General features: G+C 38.5%; 1 protein-coding gene across 1 annotated transcript; it reads right to left on the bottom strand.

Moving 5' to 3' along the window:
- Positions 1 to 298: 298 nt before the first annotated feature.
- LOC140139175 (transient receptor potential cation channel subfamily A member 1-like) lies at positions 299 to 22,611 on the bottom strand. Its single transcript, XM_072160955.1, has 20 exons — positions 22,583 to 22,611; positions 22,187 to 22,448; positions 21,765 to 21,965; positions 21,379 to 21,551; positions 15,953 to 16,114; positions 14,724 to 14,838; positions 13,922 to 14,088; positions 12,786 to 12,873; positions 11,822 to 11,881; positions 10,709 to 10,930; positions 8,887 to 8,957; positions 8,053 to 8,212; positions 7,368 to 7,460; positions 6,422 to 6,591; positions 5,252 to 5,381; positions 4,158 to 4,355; positions 3,404 to 3,589; positions 2,546 to 2,667; positions 1,990 to 2,133; positions 299 to 1,611 (listed from the first exon to the last, which is right to left on the bottom strand). Exons 1-20 carry the CDS (start codon positions 22,609 to 22,611, stop codon positions 1,410 to 1,412), a joined length of 2,955 nt encoding a protein of 984 aa, XP_072017056.1. The 3' UTR covers positions 299 to 1,409.
- Between the last annotated feature and the right edge of the window lie 27 nt (positions 22,612 to 22,638).

A 22,638-nucleotide genomic window follows, 5' to 3' on the forward strand; every position in this document is an offset into this window, starting at 1 on the left:
AGTCATTTTCATTGTCCTCATAATATTAGCTTGCCAATGATATGATGTTGTCCGAGCAATATATATGCCCTTTAAGAGTCATCGGTACCTAACCGGGCACCGATAGTTCTATAAGACCAAATTCGATGAGGTGCCTAACGTTACTGCAAACATCTTTTTAATATATTTCTATGTCATAACTCAAAAGTAAAAAAAATGGTTAATAAATACAAGAAACCTTTAAACGCCATGTATTATTTTTGAAAATGAAACTATTTTAATAGGCCTTAAAAGGCCTCAAAAGAAAGTTCTAAAAGTAGCATTTGTGGGGAAAACTGGAATACATGTATAAGTGTCGTGTGTCACAAAATGCACTAAAATACACTTTATTTTTAGTTTATAAATAAAAGAGCAGACATCAATATACATATTTTGCACAAAACTCTCTAGTTTTATAGCCATAAAGCCGTTTTTGGCATTTACCACGAAATTGCACTGTCCGACATATTACTTTTCTTACTACTTTTGTACAACTAATCACAGTAGCATTATTTTGATGGTGGTTTTAGACTTGGTGGAATAATATCAAAGGCGGCGGAAGCGCGGGGTGGGACTGGGGACGGGGGTCACGTCCACCCACTTAATTTTATCAAAGGGCACCGCCTCCCTAAAAATCCTAATATAACAAAAAATAAAGCTATAACTGCCCTGAGCATATTCAGTTTTTGTCCAAAAACACCATGCTCCAATAGAGTAATTGCAACATTGTGTACGCTTTGCGCACAATGGGCCACCAAATAGCACAATTTTGCCTTCCTTTTGGTCTAAAAGTCTGAAATTGATTACTGATCCCAGTAAGATCAGAACAAAATATATTCATCTGCTTCCGAATTGTAATGCTTCCGCCGGCAGTATCTAACATCTCCCTTGTCATTCGGACTGTATCGTAAAGATTCGCCTAATGGCGCAATTGGGCTCCTTTGCCTTAGGGTAAATTTCATGCGCAAATAGAGATCTCCCTCCTCTGATATACCAACAAGTATTAAGCTACCGTGCCCTTATATGCTGGTGGGAAATTTACGGGAGGGCACTTTTATGCTGTGCCCAAAATTCCACTTATGACAAGTGAGCCCATAGCGCCATTAGGCGAATCTTTACGGTATGACGACGATTCGAGTATCTCACGACACTACGACTCCTTTAACGAATGAGTCCTGTTTTAGACACAGTTTTGCTGAAAATGCGTTGATAATTAATTCAAAATGTACAGTAAGGCCAAAAATGCTTTCAATATGACACCTGTCACCAACTGTCAACATTTGACATGCAATCTGCAAAGGTCACTTCCTGGAAAGCTGGACTGTACAAGAGCATATGATGTAAACTGTTCCACATCTAAGTCATATAATTGTCCTTGACTGTATCAGATTTCAGGGAAGTTCAGGGACAGGGATTGAATGTACTGGGGAATTGAAGCTGCCAAGGAGAATGTCTCTTGCTGTAGCTTGATGTGGTGCATCATTTGACATTGGCGATTTTGTTGTAGGTGTGACACTCATCCCAGCATCTTTGTTTTTATTGTGGAGTCTTCTGCTGTACACAGCAGCTGTAACTACAGATGACATGTGTAATCTGTGGAGATGATGAAAATAGACAAAAAGTGTTATTTCTTCTTGCTTTTCCCTGCTAAATGTATAGCCTACGTATAAACAAATTGTTTGATCGTAATCGCAATGACGCAACAACAATAGTATCGGCGCCGGGTGATGAGATGTGCGGTGTTGATGAGCAAATTCCCCCATTGTCCATGTCAAAATAACAAATCGCAAAATTTCAACTTTGGGGGCAAAATGCACAATTTCAAGAAACCTTTCGGATTGTTGTCCCTTAAGAAATTCCCGCCCCACGACAATAAACATGACTAGCTATGGCTTTATTTAACAGAAATAAAGTGTAATAATAATCATGGAAATGTTGAAACTTAAATGGGAAAAATATAATCGTCCTCACCTCATTCTAATGCCTTGATTGTCACCACCAGGGGGCGCTTCACCTTCATCTTGCTCGTCTGCTTCAGTGTTAATTTCCATCTTCTGGACAATTAGTCGCAGTAGGTCATGCTGCTTGTCTAGTTTGCTGGACAAGGATTTCATCCTGTTAAAATTAATTCGAAAATTAAAAAGAAATCTGGGAAAGGATGTGTCCACTTTTGTTTCATATTTCGAAACTTATTGCCAGTTATACAGACAAGACTTTAAAATAACAAGGCATTAATAAAGCGCACATTATAGAAGCCTCTGAGCGCTGTATATAACAAGAAAGAACCATGAAAAATAATACGGTAGCATAGCATGGAAAACATAATAAAACAGCAATAGAGTACAATAATAAATCCAAATTAGTCAAAATAATCATTTAAATGAAAAGCCTTGAGTCTAAATTTGAACTCCTCAATAAAAGCAGCGTTCCTAACCTCCTGTTCATAGGATTCAAAGCTTCAATCTAAATTTTTCAATGAATATCATGAACTGATCATATTGATACCACCTGCGTAGGTTTTGCCTACCTTTGCTTTAGTTTTCCCATAGTTCCTGGACTTTCTGCATTACGTTTCAATTCGAGAAGCGTTTGAATTCGCAGGTTTCCATCGGTTCGCTGTATGTATTTCCTTTTAATTTTGTCAAAGATCTGGAATAAAGTACATGTATCAGATTGCATATCTATCGAAAATATAATAAATACAAAAATAGCTATATACAACTGAGCTTCCATACAGTCATACCGAAGCATCATTGGGAAGTGATCAACAAGACATAGCTGACCAAATATGTGGCCAAACTTGGGTAAAAAAGTACAAACATTTGGCCCTGGTCTGGTTACTTTAAATAATACATTTTGTTCTGATCTCAAGGTTTGCCACTTTTAGCTTTAGTTCTCAAAGGAATCCTTTCCCTGTCCATGAGATGAACAATTTTACCAATTTGTCATACAGCCATACACTATGACTCAGATAAGGAATCAGTTAAATCAAGTAACCCTGATCAGTCCAGCTTTCTGCCATAGTATATTTGAATGAGTTGATATCCCTTTTAAAGCTCAAACGTTGGTAAATATTACATATTTGTTTAAGGAGCCTCCAGCGTAATGGGCTATTCCAATTGCAAACTACACCCCCTGTATAGGAGATTAAGGTCATGTCTTCCATAGAGGTATATGGTTTTCAACTAGAATAGCCTAATGACCTTAATCTCCCCACAGGGAGCGTGAATTTCAAATGGGGTTACCAAAATGGATTGCTCCATTTGAAATCTACATTCCCTGTGTAGGAGATTAAAGCCATGTCTTCCATAGAGGGTATATGGTTTTCAACCCGTATAGCTCAATGTTTAGGTAGTTTCCTGAATGTGTAACAATATTTACGTACCCCTCGAAAGGAAGTTCCGGAAGAGCAAGCATTTGGCCGTATGGTGATGTGGTCTTTGGTTACATATTCTAGGATCTTGGCAGGAAGCTTTGGTTCGTACTCCGAGTGCAAATTAACCTGCATGGCAAGCCGTTTGAGTTTAGCGTTTCGCTGGACTGCTTCAATGTCGCCAACTGCTAAACCAATCTGAAAGATGACGTAATATTAAATGAAAATGAATGTCTGTAATGTAGGTAAAAAGCAAAATTATGATTACGTATAAAAATGAATTGCGATTTCATAGCAATATATGGTTCTGCCAATAAAACCCAAAATGTATTCCAACTATAAGTACATTCCCCAAGCCATGGGGATCCTTGGAGACATTAAGTGTTTGGGGTTTCTTTTAGCTCGTTGTTTCTACCATCCAATTCCCCGGGTTGTAGGGTCGGGAGATTACCACTTCCGCTCAACAACTGGTTAATCACTATGCAATAGCTGCCATATGTAGCAGCCATGTGTATATGGTACAAAATTATGTGTGTAAATTGCCAAATGTTCACAGGGCAGCTATTGTACTTACCCACTTCTGGCACTGAGCAGTCGATGTAATCTCAGCTTATAATTCCTACTGAGCCCGTCATTATCAGGATAAGTGGTAGGGTGGAGGTAGTATGATTTTGCTAATAACAAAATACCTGTCCAAAATGACAGGTATACCGGTAGCTAGAGTAGACAACCCTACGGTACAACGTCTTTACCTGCCAACACTTACCAGCAAATTCATCAGCAAAATCGGCAGTAAAATAACTATAGCAACCAAGAATATATAGGACAGGTAGGAGTAGTGAAGTGTTGCCGGGTCATTATCGGTGAGTGGTGCTACGAATGAGTTGATGAAGTCAATCTCTCCCATCATCATAGAAAATACACGGAATATAGAGATCACTGGAGTCTTGAAGGCATGGTTTATCTGGGTAAAACAGACGAGAATGGACAAAAGGTTTTACCTGTGAGGTGGCCTCTACTAAATCAGTTGGTTGGTTGCCTTATTTGATTTTAATTTGTACAACAGTTAAGATTAGAACTTTTGAAAGAAATTTAAATAATGAAGGTGTCTTCAAAAATGTCTTTCAACGACTTCCCTCAAACGGTGTATTAACAATGAGTGGCTGTTGAATAAGAATCCAGATATCTAACTACCCATTGGCTTTACGTTTGACTAGCAATAAGGTAAGTTGTTGTTGTTGTTGTTGTTGTTGTTGTTGTTGTTGTTGTTGTTGTTCTGTTTGAGGCAACTATGTCGACATGCATGTGTGGTAGCATATACAATGTGTTATTCCAGTTGAAATCCATACACCTCGTTTGGAAGACATGACCTTAATATCCCACACAGAGAGTGTGAATTAGAGAATAAACGATAGGACTTTTTATTTTGACTATCCTCTACCGTGTGATAGACGACAGGCAGGTCCAATATTTTGAGTAGTGGATGCCGGCGCAGCATGACAGTAAAAATAAAAAATTCCTATCGTTTATTCTCATTCTTAGTCAGTTAAAAATTATTTTAATAACTGTAAACTATTTTTAAAGCAAAAATTAAGTTACTGTCTAAAATGAACGAAACTTGTTTACAACTTCACATCTTTTGTTGTGCGTACTGCTAGCGCGTGCGAGTATTCCACACTGCGTCTACGCATGCAACGCGATACATACGGCCTGATAGACGACACCCAAAATCATGCGATTGACCAATCAGATTATGTGTCTACGTAATAGACCACTCCCACTGACTAAGAATATCAAATAGGAGACCTTACGTCTTCCATAGTGGGTGTATGGATTTACGGTAATAGCCTAAACACACACCTCTCCAGACATTAGCATGTAGAATGATAACCCAAACGCGATAATAATGACAGAAAACACCACCATAACTTGTAGTATACTTTTGAGGATCTCAATGAACATCACTATGAATATCCCAATTCGATCGATTCTGAAATAGATGAAATATTCATAAAAATACCAATTTTGAATCGTGGTGGGTCTCATATTTTATTTGTTACTATAGAACAACAATATCAGAGATAATAAACGTACCGGTGGGGAAAAGCTCTGAAGTAAAATTAAATTACGGCATGAAAACCTGTTATCAAAAACACTCATTTAAGAAAATTTATATAATTATTATCTACTGTTAAGGGGGTACTACACTAATTTTGCATTTTTCTCAAAAATTACAGCGCATTGGTGACAAGTAAGATATGTATATTTTAGGGGCAAGGACTACAACTACTGCACTGAAAATTCAGCAACTCAAGGCAAGTAGTTATTGATATATTGATCAAATATTGATTTTCCCTCATTTTTGACTGTAACTCCACAACTGTTGTCTGTGCTGAAATAAAATTTCCAGAGCAGTAGTTGTAGTCCTTGCTACACCAAATCTAAGGTGTTTCATACTGACAAAGCTATTAATTTCAAAAAGTCCATATCAGTTGGAATATTATTTACGCCGAATCTCAGATGTTTTGTACTGTCCAGGCTACTACTACTTCTTATATACCTTAGCTCCATAAATAATCGGTTAACGTTTAGTCACCTGCCATTAGCATATATCACACCAACATGAATAAGATCAAAAGAACGGGGGCATCGGATATGACTACCCCGATAACAACTTCCCCCATTTAACATGGTAGAAGTGGAACTAGCGAGATAGAGTATCTAATACCCAATAATATACCCGGGAAGAATACAATGCGGGGCTCGAATCAATTATTCGTTCATTGTTACATTCCCCGAGTACACTAATATGATATTTAGTCCGCACAATATGCTCATGCGATGCACTCTTTTTATGTTTATTCCACCAATGTAGGAACGACCTTGTGCATAGAAAATACCTAAAGGTTTTAGGATAACAAAAAAATAAAGCTCCTGTGTAAAAGAAACAAAGCGTGAAACTGCCTGATTTACAAGGGGCACTATTTTGAGAACTTGAATGACGGTTTCAATATTTTCAATGAACCCTACCTTTCTTGGTACATAAGGAGATTAAACCAAGCGAAAAATATAGCGATGGATCCAGCTGCCCACTGGTAATGACTGTAGACACCAACCCAAAATGGGAGTACAAACATCAACGTGCAAACGTACAAGATGCATTCGCCATAGTTCTGGGTTGACGTGAAGTATGCAGAACCCTGAAATAAATCGGATAATTAATTTCGTAGCTACAAATGACGAGTCTTTAACCATTACTTTGTATACAGGGTGCACAGCTTCTAAGTTCCCTCTAAATAAATCGAAAAATATTTGAAGACATTCAAACTTGTAAAAAGACACGTGTAGCCTTATTTGTTTTACACCTCTTGCACAAATTATAGCGTCACACGTCATTTCGTTCAGTCACAATGGTTCATTATGTAAAAAAGAGACCGTTTTAAACTGTGTTAAAAGTTGCATCTGAGTCCATAGGAGTCAACTCCCAAACAATACAGCAGGTCAGGCCAATTCATGTGTTTGTTCAACAACTCTTCCTATACCTTTGTACAGGCGCCAACCGTTGTTAATCCGTGATGAATCCACACTTTGCCAGTAGCGTATACGCGAACGCAAGTTAATGGAAGCGCGTATACGCGATACGCGTCAGAAATTTGCCATATCTGGAACTTGTGTGCGCTACATGTTGTTTTCATTATTTTGGAGGAAGCGGCTAAATATTGCCCTTTTATTCTGTACTTCTTTTGCTGCTATCAACAGGAAAGCATCGATCTTCTTGTATGTTTAGTGGCAATGACTAAACTGGTCATTCCTCATGAACTTATATATATTCAGTAATTGACCATTGGTTTTCTAGACATGTGCGGACAATACTGGATAAAACATGTACTTTTCTGGACTTGGCGGCTTGCTCCTGGTGAGAAGCAGTATTACACGTAAAGAAATAATTTTCAATTAATGAATAATCTTTACCTACCTGACTGAACATCTGAGCGAACTCTTTGATTATGTTAAGGCAGGCGTAGATCACAATATATGCCAGAGCTATGTGCTGACCAACGTATTTAAACTGCGAAAATAACAGTGATGATCAAATTACAAAAATAGTAGAAAATAAAAGTAACTGTTATTTTGTAAAGAATCATGCAAATAGTCTCCAATAGTTATTTTGCAGTAGTATGCTCTTTTTATTGATACATAACGACGTTTAAGGTTGGACTACTCATGACCCAAAGTTCCACTTTATTCGTGAGTTGCCTATATGAGGTTTGATTTGATGGTGACCCATTATGGCTTTTGTTGGATATCCTTATACACTTACACAACTTACACAGTTGCTAAAGATGAAAATATTTTGAAATTCAAATCCGATGTTTTTTAGTGGGTTTTTTTTCCAAAAATACTCTTCTTTACAACTGCCATGATCAGCTTGCGGTTGACCTCCAGTTGTACGACATGCCACTTGTTCGACTCCGACCTAAGTCATGTAATCATGATTCTGATGTTCGGTGTTCGTTGTTGATTGGCTGGTAATCTCCCGTTCCAAAAACCCGGGGGAATTGGATGGAAACAACGAACAAAAAAAAGCATTTAGTGTCTACAAAGAGGTGGCTATCGTGTCGAACCAGCGGAATGTCGAACAGAACAAATTCGTAATTTACCTGGGTTTCTGCTGATGTTCCATTGCCATTGTGGCTGACCGTACCGTCTTCCTGCATAATAGGCGTAGGGTTTACACATGCGATGACATATGTGAACAATGTGACGAACAGTAGAAAGATCGTCATATAACTATAATGGATTGGTCCTCCATATGCAGACCTTTAAAAAAATGACGAGAGTGATATTATAAGGTGACACCTTCCATTCAATTGATTAACGTGGTCATAAATATATTACACAAAGAACCTTGCCATCAACATGTAGTACAGTAGTACGTAATGTGAAATCGTCAGGATATTAGATGAATGATCAACTTCAGTTTGTCGAATTCTTCTTTTTCAGGAATGCTGTAATACTTTTTTTTGTGAGTGAGTGTGTGTATGAACATGATGAAAGTGCATTTTCATAGCTTGTCGAAAATGAAACAAGGGCTACAACGGGAAATGATTTATAGGTCACAAGAATTTTAGGAAGAATGTGTCAATGAGTAATCTTTCAGAAGGAATATGTAAAAAAAAAGATCTTGCATTTAAAGGAAATTTCCTACCGGTTGACTTCGTGCATCACTGCATATTCTTAGAAAAGCTATGAAATGGGAGAAATGAGCTCCGAACTATGTATATAGTTATAAATGGTTAATAAACTGGTTGAACCTTTTCAAATTGTCGTAAATATTCATTTTTAAACATACATAACCATATTATGATAAACAAAAAACTAAATGTAAAAGTCTCCAATCGACAGCTTTCATTTTAAACTACGTTTGGTAGTTCTTCCATCGAAATCCTCACAAATACACATCATTTTGTTATGATATTTTGCTATCGTTTTACCATTTGCTGTTGAGGTACTCGATGCACAATGGATGACTCAACAGATCAACTTGATTATGTTGTACCATAGCCTGTACGTAAACAAAAGTGCAAATAAGACAATGGCAAAATATGTCATAGCACACATGTTTAATTGCAACAGCTTACACTATATGTAAGGAGGATTGCATGTAATGGGCCAGCGATTTGACTGGAACTCACTACCGTATCAACTGCAACATAATTAAGAAATACAGGGTAATGCATTATCCTTTACATCCAAATAATGTGTCCGAGGCAGTAAAAACGTAAATGATGGGTGAGACGCAGCCGAACTCATTATTTAAACATTTTTACTGCCTTTGCGTGTAAAGGATAATGCTGAACCCTTCATTTCTATTCTATTAGCAGAAAATAGTGCGATTTAAAGAGAATATATCATTTTTGGCACAAATATTGTAAGTTGTTCACTTTGGTGGAGCGCGTTCGCGTAAGTGACAGCACGTATCACGGAAATATTGCACGCGTAACCAATCGTAATGCTGTGCGTAGAATGTGTTACGGCGCTTGACCCATTATTGCAGAATAATGGGCTCTCACGTGACGTGTTGTAACAAATCACAGTGCGTGATTTTGAACAATGGGTCGTAAGAGTAATAGAATTGATAATGTTGTCTAGTACTACCACAAGAAGGATCTCTATTGGGTATCAGAGCTGAGATACCCATTAAATTGCAAGAAACAGGCAATGACATTAACATTTGGTTAGAGCCTCACACTTTTTTGTTTTACACATTTCCATGACCTAAGAAAATTTAAATATTAATTGAGAATTTGTGGCCAAATAGTCAGACGCATGCTCGACTTAAAAATATCAACTTTGCTATTGCTAAGGATTAAACCAGTTGCAGTGTTTTACATCTGGCCTTTCCACTATAGCCGAGACAGTTCTTATAGTGCGTTTCATTGCTGATACCTCGAATTCAATGCATCAATTCTATTGTGTGCTGCACGCTCAACTTTTTATTTCGTCTACTTTGCCATTGCATTTCCACCGTAGGCCATACAGTTCTTATAGGGCGTTTTATTGTTGTAGCTTGTATTAGATGCCAATATCCATGCACTCAAACGCAGTATGGGAAAAAATTAAAAGGAATTATGACGAGTATACTGTAGGTGTATATGTATACTGATATGTGTGATTTCTTGTAAGAACAATGATAATGGTAAAAGGCAAAGTCTACTCCCTATTCCAGAAAAATACAGGACTAATTTTTGGAGATTAAAAAAAATTATATCCTGTTTTGCCAAATGAAACATAGCTAAATCCTAATCCTTTAGTTAGTCCTAACTGACAATAATGTCAATTTTTAATATTTGGTCAATTTTTGGAAATAATGGCCAAAAACACGTGTTTTTAGAGTGTTTTTTTGTATGCTGTGACAATCAAGCCCAAAGACTTGTACCAAGACTAATTTCAGTTTATGCAGTCTAATTTTTGGAAAAGACATGTTTCATACTGATAACCGATAATTTAATTAAAGAAACACAAAAAGGTGAAAATTACAGCAAAATGTCGGCATATACACAAGATTTTGAATGCTTAGACTTGTTCCAAGTCTTTAATTTTAGTGACTCGATTGTCAGAAAATATGCCGAAAATGCATGTTTTTGGCTCCTTTTTCAAGAAATTAGTAAAATAGTGAATTTTTTCTTTTATTGCCAGTTAGGACTAACTAAAGAATTAGGATTGAGCTATGTTTCATTTGGCAGAACTTGATAATATTTTTTAATCCCAAAATATTAGTGCTGTATTTTTCTGGAATAGGGAGTAGGAACTTACGTTGAGAGCAGGTAGGGGTGGCATATCCATTCCAGTAGATTTCTTGAATTCTATGCGCGTACTGATCGGTCCTTCCAAGTACCGAAAATCATAATTGACCTGGAATAGGGAGTAGGAACTTACGTTGAGAGCAGGTAGGGGTGGCATATCCATTCCTGTAGATTTCTTGAATTCTATGCGCGTACTGATCGGTCCTTCCAAGTACCGAAAATCATAATTGACCTGAAAGGTAGAAACCAAGAATCATTCATCAATATCACAAACATGCCCATCTATATATACTTTTAAGGGGGTACTACACCCCTGCCCAATTTTGCGCCTCTTTTTGCATTTTTCTCCAAAATTATAATGCATTGGGGACAAGTAAGATATGTATATTTAAAAGGGGCAAGGACTACAACTACTGCACTGGAAATTTTATTTCAACACAGACAACAGTTGTGGAGTTACATTCTAAAATGAGGGAAAACCAATATTTGATCAATAAATCAATAACTACTTGTCTTGAGTTGCTGAATTGTCAGTGCAGTAGTTGTAGTCCTTGCCCCTATAATATACATATCTTACTTGTCACCAACGCGCTATACTTTTTGAGAAAAATGCAAAAAATAGGCACAAAATTGGCCAGGGGTGTAGTACCCCCTTAATAGAATCTCTGATACCGTATTATTAGTCTTCACTGTCCTTGGTAATCAATTAACTGTTAATTTAATTGATATCTAACGGCTCGCTATAGATTTTAACAAATTATTTCGTAACACAAATCGAGAGGTTATTTACAGGAAGACCCCGTCTGCAATAGCTGCCAAAGGTCATATTTGTAGATGTATTAATTCAATTGACCTTTTCGGTAAATGCCATTAACCTGTGCGAGTGCACCTAAGATGTTGTCATTTGACGTCACGCAGGCTGGCAATGCGCAGTAACGATGTTCGAAAACGCTATGCGCATCGGCGTAGATCGGCGTGATGTTAAATGACGACATCTCAGTTGTACTCGCAAAGGCTTATGGGATTTACCGAAAAGGTCAATAAAGAATGCATAAATTATTGTAAATAGATTTTTTTGCATTAACCCCCCCCAAATGTGTTCTATGGCTCCAAACCAACTTACCCAGAAGTCAGCACTAGCAGGATCATGCTCAGATACTGTCACACACCTATCCAACACTTTCTGGAAAAAAAACATTTTATTCAGAATTATTACTTGTTTCAAGTTTTCTTTTTTGGATGAGGTTTGGATGAGGATCAGAAGGAAAATTCTCATACTTTGTTTTCGTTTTTCAGAAAAAATAATTTATATATATTCGTGAGATAGCTCAGTTCCTGTAGCCTTCTCCACTCCGTACGAAGCTGATGTATCGAACATCCAAAGTTAGAGAATATCAGTCTGTGCAACCTCGGACTATTACTAGACCTAAATTGCAGTAGCCAAATCTGCAATTTGTGTGGCGTGAGTGCTTAAATATCAAAATGACTGCACCAGCACCTATGTCCTGGTGAATTTATGAATTCGGATTTGATTTAAGAAATAAAGGGTAATGCATGATCCTTTACACGAAAATAATGTGTCCGAGGCAGTAAAAACGTAAATAACGGGTGAGGCGCAGCCCATTATTTGAACGTTTTTACTGCCGAGGACACATTATTTACGTGTAAAGGATAATGCTGCACCCTTTATTTCTATTCTATTACCACAAAATAGTGCGATTTAAAGAGAAAATATCACATTTTTTGCCCAAATATTTCAAGTTGTTTACCTCAACGTGGAGCACCTACGCGTAGCCAAAGCGCATGCACATTCCAATAACACAACCTAACATTCCATTCTCCCCTATAAGGAGGTATGCACATACAATAACACACCCGTGGCATTCCATTCTCCCCTACATAAGCAGGTGTGCTGTGCGCTTTGCTGTGCGCTGTGAAGAACATAAAGTTCGTTGCCCTTGCCACTTTATCGCTAATTAATGGTCTTTCACGTGACGCGTTTCAACAAATCACGGTGCGCGATTTTGAATAATGGGTCGTGGGGGTAATAGAATTATAAATATAATGTAAATTCATTCGATTCTTACCATCATAATCTCTGGCATGTGTTCTGTGAGCATGACTATTGGGCACCTTCCCATGTTCGACGAATAATTGTTGAGAGTTTCATGCCACCTATACAATAAGACGAATGTAAAAGATAATGTCAGTATTATCTAACTTTAATAATTTCATCGTAAACATGTTTCATTTCAACGATCGCATAAGTACGTCAGACATATAAATTTGGTGTGCAAGGTCACTATTCAATTTGTACCATTACAGGCGTAAACTGATCTACAGCTTATTTAGCCAATACCAACATGGGGTTATCTGCTGAAATATTCCCCTAACATATTGAGCTCCTCAGCTATTTGGTACTTCACAATATGACAATTAATGGAAAGAAAAGTGCCAATGTTCGTCATCTTTCGGCACTGCTGCTGCGTTGCCATAGTCCTCATAGAACCGTCGGCATTCTCTTGCGTGCTTTCTCTCTTGCCACGGCCATTCCACCATTAGTCCACATTCTGATGTTATCAATCCATCCTGTTTTCCTTCGACCTGGCCTGGCTTTTCCTTCTACTTCTCCTTCAATCGCTATCTGAACAATGCTATCTGGACGCCGCTTCCAATGACCATACAGGGATATCTTTCTTTTCTTCAGCTGACTGAGCAGACCTTGTTTCTCTGTGATGCCCACTTTCTGACGGATCCATGCATTGGTTTTCCTATCTTTCCAACTGACCTGAAGCATTCTGCGCCATACCCACAGCTCAAACGACTCTATCTTCTTGATATCGCGTTATTTTAGGGTCCAACTTTCTGCGCCATACAGGGCAGTCCGTACGATGAACGACTGTGGTAAACTAGAATAAGTTCGCATGGAGGCAGAGCGTTTGAGTCTGGATGTTCTAGGACTGGCAGAAACCAGATGGACTTTATCAGGACAGTTGCATTGTAGGTAATATCGGCTTTTTGTGTGCATTTTATATACGTTAGCTTGGGACACACATATTGTAAAAGATTGATATGGTAAACTTCAATCTCTTACACAATACATAACCCACACATGTGTGCATGGTGAGTATGTGTGATGTACAAGATGGGATATGGGCACGTCGTCAATATCAATTAAGATGTCTGGGCCTGTTCATCTGTTTTAATCATTGAATAATCCTACCTATCGTGCATTATCATAGCCACTGCAACGTCATCATTTTTTTCATCGATCACAATGTCAAAGACAGTTTCTTCTTTGTGATTCAAGGACAAACTTGCCCCAGCTGTAAGCAAGTATCCAACGGCTTTTGCTTGTCCCTCATGTGCAGCTACATGTAAGGCGGATTCCTGTGTACGTAACGCATAAGAATGAATAATTAAGACCTAATGACATGAATAACATGCGGGTTTGATGAGAATGCAGAATTAAGAATTAAAAAAACTAGTTTGGGTTTGGTGTCGTTTGTAAATCAAACTCAAAATTTGTTTACGAGTTGTCGTGCTCATTGAGTTTCTGAATGCGGCGGTAAAACAGCGTGCCTTGTCGGTAGTTTTACACCTTCAAACCGTCTCAAAAGTTAGGTGATGGTAATAAGCTGTAATAGGACACTTTCTTGCCGTAGAAGTACCATAATTATTCGCCATTTTCTGTGGTTCCTTTTCTCCGATGAAGGCACCTAATGAACTAATCTTCCTTTTAAGCGCTACTAACCAAACTGTGGGGAGTTTGATGTACAGTCTTTTTATTTATGTCTCAGATTATAGGTAAGCACGTGAGCTTTTGTCTACGTTGGCAGATCATTTGTTAAAGATCACCGTCAATTTGCAAGAAGCATGGACGAGCTACATGTAGTAGTTAGCCTAAGCAGCACAGTTTTCCCGTTTCCCTACCACAAATTATTAGTCTCATCAAAACTTTAAACAAAAATCCAACAAACCAATTTTATTGCATAATAAGAAAATGAATCAATAAGCTTCCTCACCCCTTGCCTGTCAACCTGATCTAGTAGATAGGAATGTGTACTAAGTAGAACTCTCATGCAGTCAATATTACCAGCCATAGAAGCTAAATGTAGCGGTGTCCTTCCCGCATGATCTCTAAAAGATGGCAAAAGGTTAATAAATACATGTTAAACAAATGGTAAAACAATACTAACATAATTATGCTATCGGTATAATACTATTGTATCATTCATTCAAGATTTTGTATTTATTTATTTATTTCATCGGTCGCAGCACATAGTGGCGAAGAGTGATTTTTACATATTTTCCCTTTCACATAGTGGCGTATTAGAGCTAACTATATCCTATAATAGTTATTCCTGTAAACAATTAAAGATACAGTCTAATAGTTTGAACCTTAAAATTCAATTTTAATGGAATCGGGCCACTGAGAAACATCAGTGGAGAAGTACCGACTCTGTTATTAGTAGCATATCCTTCAAACACATTTTGCTCGGAAACGTATTTTGTCCTTCACGTACGCCACTATGTATTGCGACCGACGGCTTATTTATGTTTTTGCGACTTCATTTATAGATAAGCCGTTTTCCTAATTATTATGTTCATGATATTTCATAAATTGAAACGATGTCTTCTGCAATTAGCCTAGAACTAATAACACAAATGGCTCGTATGTAAAATAAGAACAATCTTTGCAGTACATACGTTTAATGCTACCCTTATATAGACGAATCAACGCATTCCTACACCTATAGCTGGGTCCCCGTCGGCTCCATCTCACCTAAAATGTGAAATGATGCGGCCTTGGAGGGTATTTTAAACTACATTCTATCACCCGTGTTACACGTAGACAAAAGAATGATGACAGTTTACAACACAAAAGAATCTAACATCGAATTTTAAGCGGCTTTAATCCACCCAATTGGGCAGTCACAACACCAGTTTGTTGCTGCGGGGACCCAGTAATGGCCGACCAAATCCTAACAATGACTTGGCTCGTTGGATTCGTCTATACTTTGCCTTAAGCTTACACTCTAAAACTGTGCATAGGGAGTGTATATTTCCCGGCAAAAAAAGCAACAACGGCGAAGTGTATATGCGGTGACTTGTAAATCGTCAACCCCAAAAACCCTTTTCCGAAAGAGTTCCGAAAACTTTGCCACACCCTTTGGCACTGCAGTAAAGTAGTTTATGGAAATCCAACCAAATCATGAGTCTAATATAATTGATTACCAAGTCCAATATATACCTGTGTAATAAAGCCCCTCTTAACATGAGTAATTGTATGACTTTACTATGACCATTCCATGCTGCAATATGCAGTGCTGTCATCCCTTTACCGTCGGTGTCGTTGATGATATAAGGTCCTATACTGTCCAAAAGACGTTTACAGGAGTTGAACCGGCCATATCTGATGGAACAAAAATGAAAAGGCTACATAAAGTACTCGAATGTTAGTTCATACGTAAAAAAGGTAAAGGAGGCGAACCTGTATATAAACAGTAAACGGAGTGCCCATCTCTTTTTCATTAGCGATTGGGCCAGACTCCTCCATGTAATGTTGATGTAGGGGGATTGCTACACCTCATCCACGTGAGTCTGTTACCTTCCCAGCGTTAAAGAATATCAGTGCCCATTTATACACCTGGGCAGAAAGGAGTAATTGAGGTGAAGCCCCCTACTCTACTCAATGGCACAACACGCATGGCCACGGCGGGGCTCGTACCCAAAATCTCATGATTATGAGACCACACGTGCCCTCCCATAAGAAGAAGCCATATGATGTTGTGTTGGACTTGCCCTTCTTGTTGATCATCCTAATGGTTAGGGCGCTAGACTCGTGACCACTAGTGTTGTGTCTTTGGACAAGACACTCGCTTGTCTCACTCTACCCAGGTGTAAATGGGAAGCTGTTAGGGGGTAGTCACATACTGTGAGCCGTCATGATATATGTACATCCAAATCATGGCTGCTGACCTACTTGACATATCACAGTGGCAGCGAAATAAATGTAAAGCGCTTTGATCAATAATTTAAAGGCGCTATATAAATGCCTATATTTATTTATTTATTTAACATAAAGAATTTGGATTTGGTTGATACTACATAGCTTTACAGAGCTGTTTCGTAAGGGCCCATAGGCCCTCACTCATCAGAAACTTAATGCAGAAATATATTTATTTATTTATTTATTTATTTATTATATATTTACTTCAGAGGAGCCTTTAAATTCAAAATCCCTGCCCAAGTATAAACATACTTACATATTACTCAACTAGGCAAAAGAAACAGATTAGTTCAATATTAAGTGCGATATTTATGAACATAAGCCAATCCTTGCCTGTATTGATATTGACCAATATAAATTTAGCATTAATTCTGATTAATTAGTTCTAAGTTTATTAATAACAAACATGGAAGCAGCATCGACGGTAGATCCCTATAGACACTGCGTGTGTGTACTTGCAGAATGGTACTCTGGGTTTTTCCATTAGCGTTGTAACTAGAATTTTAAAAAAATGTTGACATAGTCATTAAATGTCTAATGTTTCCGGGAGTATGATAATTTTGGCCCTGATATCTCCGTAATAATTTTAATATACTATATTATAGTGTACTAATCGATCACGTGTCGTGTAGCACATTATTAACCAAAATCTATATCGATATGAATTCTGTCAAGTCATGACTCGTATTAAAGAACATTTAATGATAAATAGGGAGAACGTGTGGTCATGGCGGCAGGTATAAAAGACTGGTCACTGAATACTGATTACTGATTGCTGATTACTGATTGTTGATCACTGACTACTGATTGCTGATTGACCAGTTGCTGATTACTGAATGGTTACCTGATTACAGATTGATCAGGAGCTGCTGATTACTGATTGTTCAGTTACTGAACACTGATTGCTGATCGTTCAGTAGCTAATTACTGAATGGTTACCTGATTACTGTAAAAGACTGATCACTAGTCTTTCACTGAACGCTGTACGCGTATACGAAATACCACACTAAAGGACCGGTCAATATTTATGTGAGGGAAGTCTCGGTGGGCGGGGAATCCGATTTTTTTGGTTATATGGGATAGGGGGATGCTACGTTTTGAATGGAAACTTGAGCAGACATGAGGGGGCAACGGCATGCGGGTATGAGACAGCGGGACACATGACATCTCGTCCCGTAGCAGGAAAAAACGACGGGCCACGTGATGGCTGGGCACGGGACAACGTTACAAATGCCCCTTTAAACAACTTGATTAATATTCCTTTAATTCAGATTTTATAACTTCAAATTTGCGAATGCCCCTTTAAACAAGTCATTCAGCAAGTTTCCAATCCAATCAGTAATCAGCAGTCTTATACCTGCTGAACAATCAGTGATCAGCTATACTGAACGATAAGCAATCAGTGACTGAACAATCAGTAATCAGCTCCTGATCAATCAGTAATCAGGTAACCATTCAGTAATCAGTAACTGGTCAATCAGCAATCAGCAGTCAGTGATCAGCAATCAGTAATCAGTGACCAGTCTTTTATACCTGCCGTGGTCATGGTGGTGTAGTACATTATTAACCAAAATTTCTGTCTAGTCATTACCAAATGACCTATAAAAAGAATTAGGCAATAGGTTTATAAAGGGTGTCCCTGAAAGAACTGTATTGTCGGAAACTGAATATTTTAAGGCATAAACCAAACATAACATAATAACCGATATGGTTAAGGAAAATATCAGTTATGACATTCTTTTCGAATTTTGACAATTGACCTCTCCGTTTTTGAAATAAAAGGAGTTTACGAAACTACCTCATTTTCAATCCGTTCCACGGAGTCAAATATCTATCAAACACAATAGACGCCTCTTGTGCCGATGATGCGCAGTGATTAGCACTCCGAATATATATCATCGATTGATATTCGAATAAGTGGAAAGGTTTGAAAATGAGGGAGTTTCGTAAAATTCTTATATTTTCTAGAACGGTGTAGTCAATTGTCAAAATTCTAAAAGTATGTGATAGGTGATACATTTCTCAACCACACCAGTTATTTACTTATGTTAGTTGTGGGGTTAAAATACCCACACAATTAAGTTTCCGACGATACAATTCTTTCAGGGACACCATGTATGCACAGTATCTATAAAAGTAAAGGTACAGTTTTGAAACAAGCAGCTACACGAATTACATGTTACACGAAGGTGGGATATAAGTACTAATGCACTGGTGGTTGTTTTGTTTTTTGTGCAAGTGCAGATGATTAATATTTCAATAACCCCATGGTTAAAAAACAATAAGGAAAGTATAACATCTAACCCAATTCCAATTAAATTACAGCTATCATATTTCATTTAAAAGAGGATTTCGTGATCCGATCCTAGCATCTTCTTTTTATGACATTTTTCAATGGATATCCACGAAAAAAAGCTTATTCCCAAAATTTCAGTTGATTCTGATTTTGCGTTTGCGAGTTATGCATGATTATGTGTATTACACTGCTCCATAAACAAAGTTGTAATTTCGTTCTGGTATACCAGAACGAAATTAAAATGTCACGATATCTTTACTAAACGAATTAATCTGCAAGAAATATTTTGTACATAAACATTATGTAGCCAGAGGACTTTCCAGTGATATAAAACTCTCAACTTTTTTGTGAAAAGTGGGGGATGATGCTGTGTATCACGAAATGCCCTTTTAATGAAGTAAAGCATCCTTACTCCCGTCCTTTCTGCATAGTTGGTCAATGCAAACACTTCCAACTACAATCGGAGGCCATGGCTTCAACGCAACCATCTCTTAATTCCTCCCACTGATTGCTTTTTCAAACTCTTATACTTTTATTACTTTTTTACTTAAGCCATGAAGAGAAAGTCCAATTCTATTGACTGATTTGTCTTCATGGGAAGTAAAGACGTATAGTAACGAAAGCCAGGGCTGTCATTATACATGCTGTACATAATATAATAAGTAATCCAATGTAAAAGTTGATTATTTGTTAATAAACAAACTAAACTAATCACTCGACGTACTGTCAAATGCAATGGTGATATGCTTGTAGTGTTTACTATAATCACTCACCGTGCTGCAAAATACAGTGTGCTGCAACATGCAGTAGTGATTGCTTATTGTGTTTATTCCAATCACTCACCGTGCTGCAAAATGCAGCGGTGACTGCTTGTCGTGTTTATTATGATCACTCACCCTGCTGAAAAATACAGTGGTGATTGCTTATCGTGTTTATTCTGATCAGCCACCGTGCTGCAAAATGCAGCGGTGACTGCTTGTGCTGCTTATTCAAATCACTCACCGTGCTGCAAAATGCAGTGATGACTGCTTGTTCAGCCAATTCTGATCCCTCACCGTTCTGCAAAATGCAGTGGTGACTGCTTGTTCAGCTTATTCAAATCACTCACCGTGCTGCAAAATGCAGTGTTGACTGCTTGTTCAGCTTATTCAAATCACTCACCGTGCTGCAAAATGCAGTGGTGACTACGTGTCCTGCTTATTCTAAACACCCACCGTGCTGCAAAATGCAGTGGTGACAGATTGAGCTTATTCTAATCACTCACCGTGCTGCAAAATGCAGTGATGACTGCTTGTCTTGCTTATTCAAATCACTCACCGTGCTGCAAAATGCAGTGGTGATTGCTTATCGTGTATATTCTGATCAGCCACCGTGCTGCAAAATGCAGTGGTGACTGCTTGTGCTGCTTAATCAATCACTCACCGTGCTGCAAAATGCAGTGGTGATTGCAAATTGTGTTTATTCTGATCAGCCACCGTGCTGCAAAATGCAGTGGTGACTGCTTGTTCAGCTTAATCAATCACTCACCGTGCTGCAAAATGCAGTGGTAATTGCAAATCGTGTTTATTCTGATCAGCCACCGTGCTGCCAAATGCAGTGGTGACTGCTTGTGCTGCTTATTCAAATCACCCACCTTGCTGCAAAATACAGTGGTGATTGCTTGTCTTGCTTATTCAAATCACTCACTGTGCTGCAAAATGCAGTGGTGATTGCTTATCGTGTTTATTCTGATCAGCCACCATGCTGCCAAAAGCAGTGTTGACTGCTTGTGCTGCTTAATCAATCACTCACTGTGCTGCAAAATGCAGTGGTGATTGCTTATCGTGTTTATTCTGATCAGCCACCGTGCTGCAAAATGCAGTGGTGACTGCTTGTGCTGCTTATTCAAATCACTCACCGTGCTGCAAAATGCAGCGGTGATTGCTTATCGTGTTTATTCTGATCAGCCACCGTGCTGCAAAATACAGCGGTGACTGCTTGTGCTGCTTATTCAAATCACTCACCGTGCGGAAAAATGCAGTGGTGATTGCTTGTCTTGCTTATTCAAATCACCCACCGTGCTGCAAAATGCAGTGGTGACTGCTTGTTCAGCTTATTCAAATCACTCACCGTGCTGCAAAATGCAGTGTTGACTGCTTGTTCAGCTTATTCAAATCACTCACCGTGCTGCAAAATGTAGTGATGACTGCTTGTTCAGCTTATTCTGATCCCTCACCGTGCTGCAAAATGCAGTGGTGACTGCTTGTTCAGCTTATTCAAATCACTCACCGTGCTGCAAAATGCAGTGGTGACTGCTTGTTCAGCTTATTCAAATCACTCACCGTGCTGCAAAATGCAGTGTTGACTGCTTGCGCTTATTCTAATCACTCACCGTGCTGCAAAATGCAGTGGTGACTGCTTGTCCTGCTTATTCTTGAGATTTACCGTGGCTCCTAATTCCAATAATCCTTGTAATGATTTGATGTTTCCATCTCGAGTGGCATAATGCATGGGTGTGTGCCCAAGATCATCTGTCTCATTAATTAACTGATGCATTCCTCTTTTCTATGGAGATGAAGAAAAAATGGCGTAGACTTTAAAGGAGGACGATCCAACAAAATAAGAATAGTACATCATGATTCAAAATGCTAAATTATTCACGACTTGCACTACGTGGTGGTGTAAAGTGCTAGCATAACAAATAATACAATGGATAATTTTAATAACATTGAGGCACATACTACTTCGGTATTGCCGCTTCCAGGAAGATATTATTACCTCTGCAATCTCTACTCCAAATATATTAATGTTTCCTCCACTAAGTACCACGAGATGCATAAGGTTACGGCTCTGATAATCTTTATTCATATGTGATGCACCTCGTTGGATTAGGAAGGATGCTGTCCTCCATGCTCCCCGGGATGTTGATAACAGAAGAGGCGTACGACCGTTTTTGTCAATGGCATCTAATTCTGCACCCTGAGGAAAAAACAATAAAACTCAAAATTGAGTCTACATAATCTATTTTTGATCTTTTTTTTTAGGATGTTTCATTCTGGAATGTATATGGAATGGGTGACCATAGTTACATCGAATTGTTTTTCCCTCAAGTCCAGTCCAGTCAAGTCAAGTCAAGTCAAGTCAAGTCAAGTCAAGTCAAGTCAAGTCAAGTCTGAATGTAATAATGTGTTAAGTCCTACCTGTTGAACATCGGGAGGTGCTCCGGCATCTAGACACACTCCTATGGATATGATGCAGCCTCCACTCACGGCAGAATGTAATACTGTGTTAAGTCCTACCTGTTGAACATCGGGAGGTGCTCCGGCATCTAGACACACTCCTATGGATATGGTGCAGCCTCCACTCACGGCAGAATGTAATACTGTGTTAAGTCCTACCTGTTGAACATCGGGAGGTGCTCCGGCATCTAGACACACTCCTATGGATATGGTGCAGCCTCCACTCACGGCAGAATGTAATACTGTGTTAAGTCCTACCTGTTAAACATCGGGAGGTGCTCCGGCATCTAGACACACTCCTATGGATATGATACAGCCTCCACTCACGGCAGAATGTAATACTGTGTTAAGTCCTACCTGTTGAACATCGGGAGGCGCTCCGGCATCTAGACACACTCCTATGGATATGGTGC

This window comes from Amphiura filiformis, chromosome 18 (assembly GCF_039555335.1).
Source record: "Amphiura filiformis chromosome 18, Afil_fr2py, whole genome shotgun sequence".
NCBI classification, from domain to species: Eukaryota; Metazoa; Echinodermata; class Ophiuroidea; order Amphilepidida; family Amphiuridae; genus Amphiura; species Amphiura filiformis.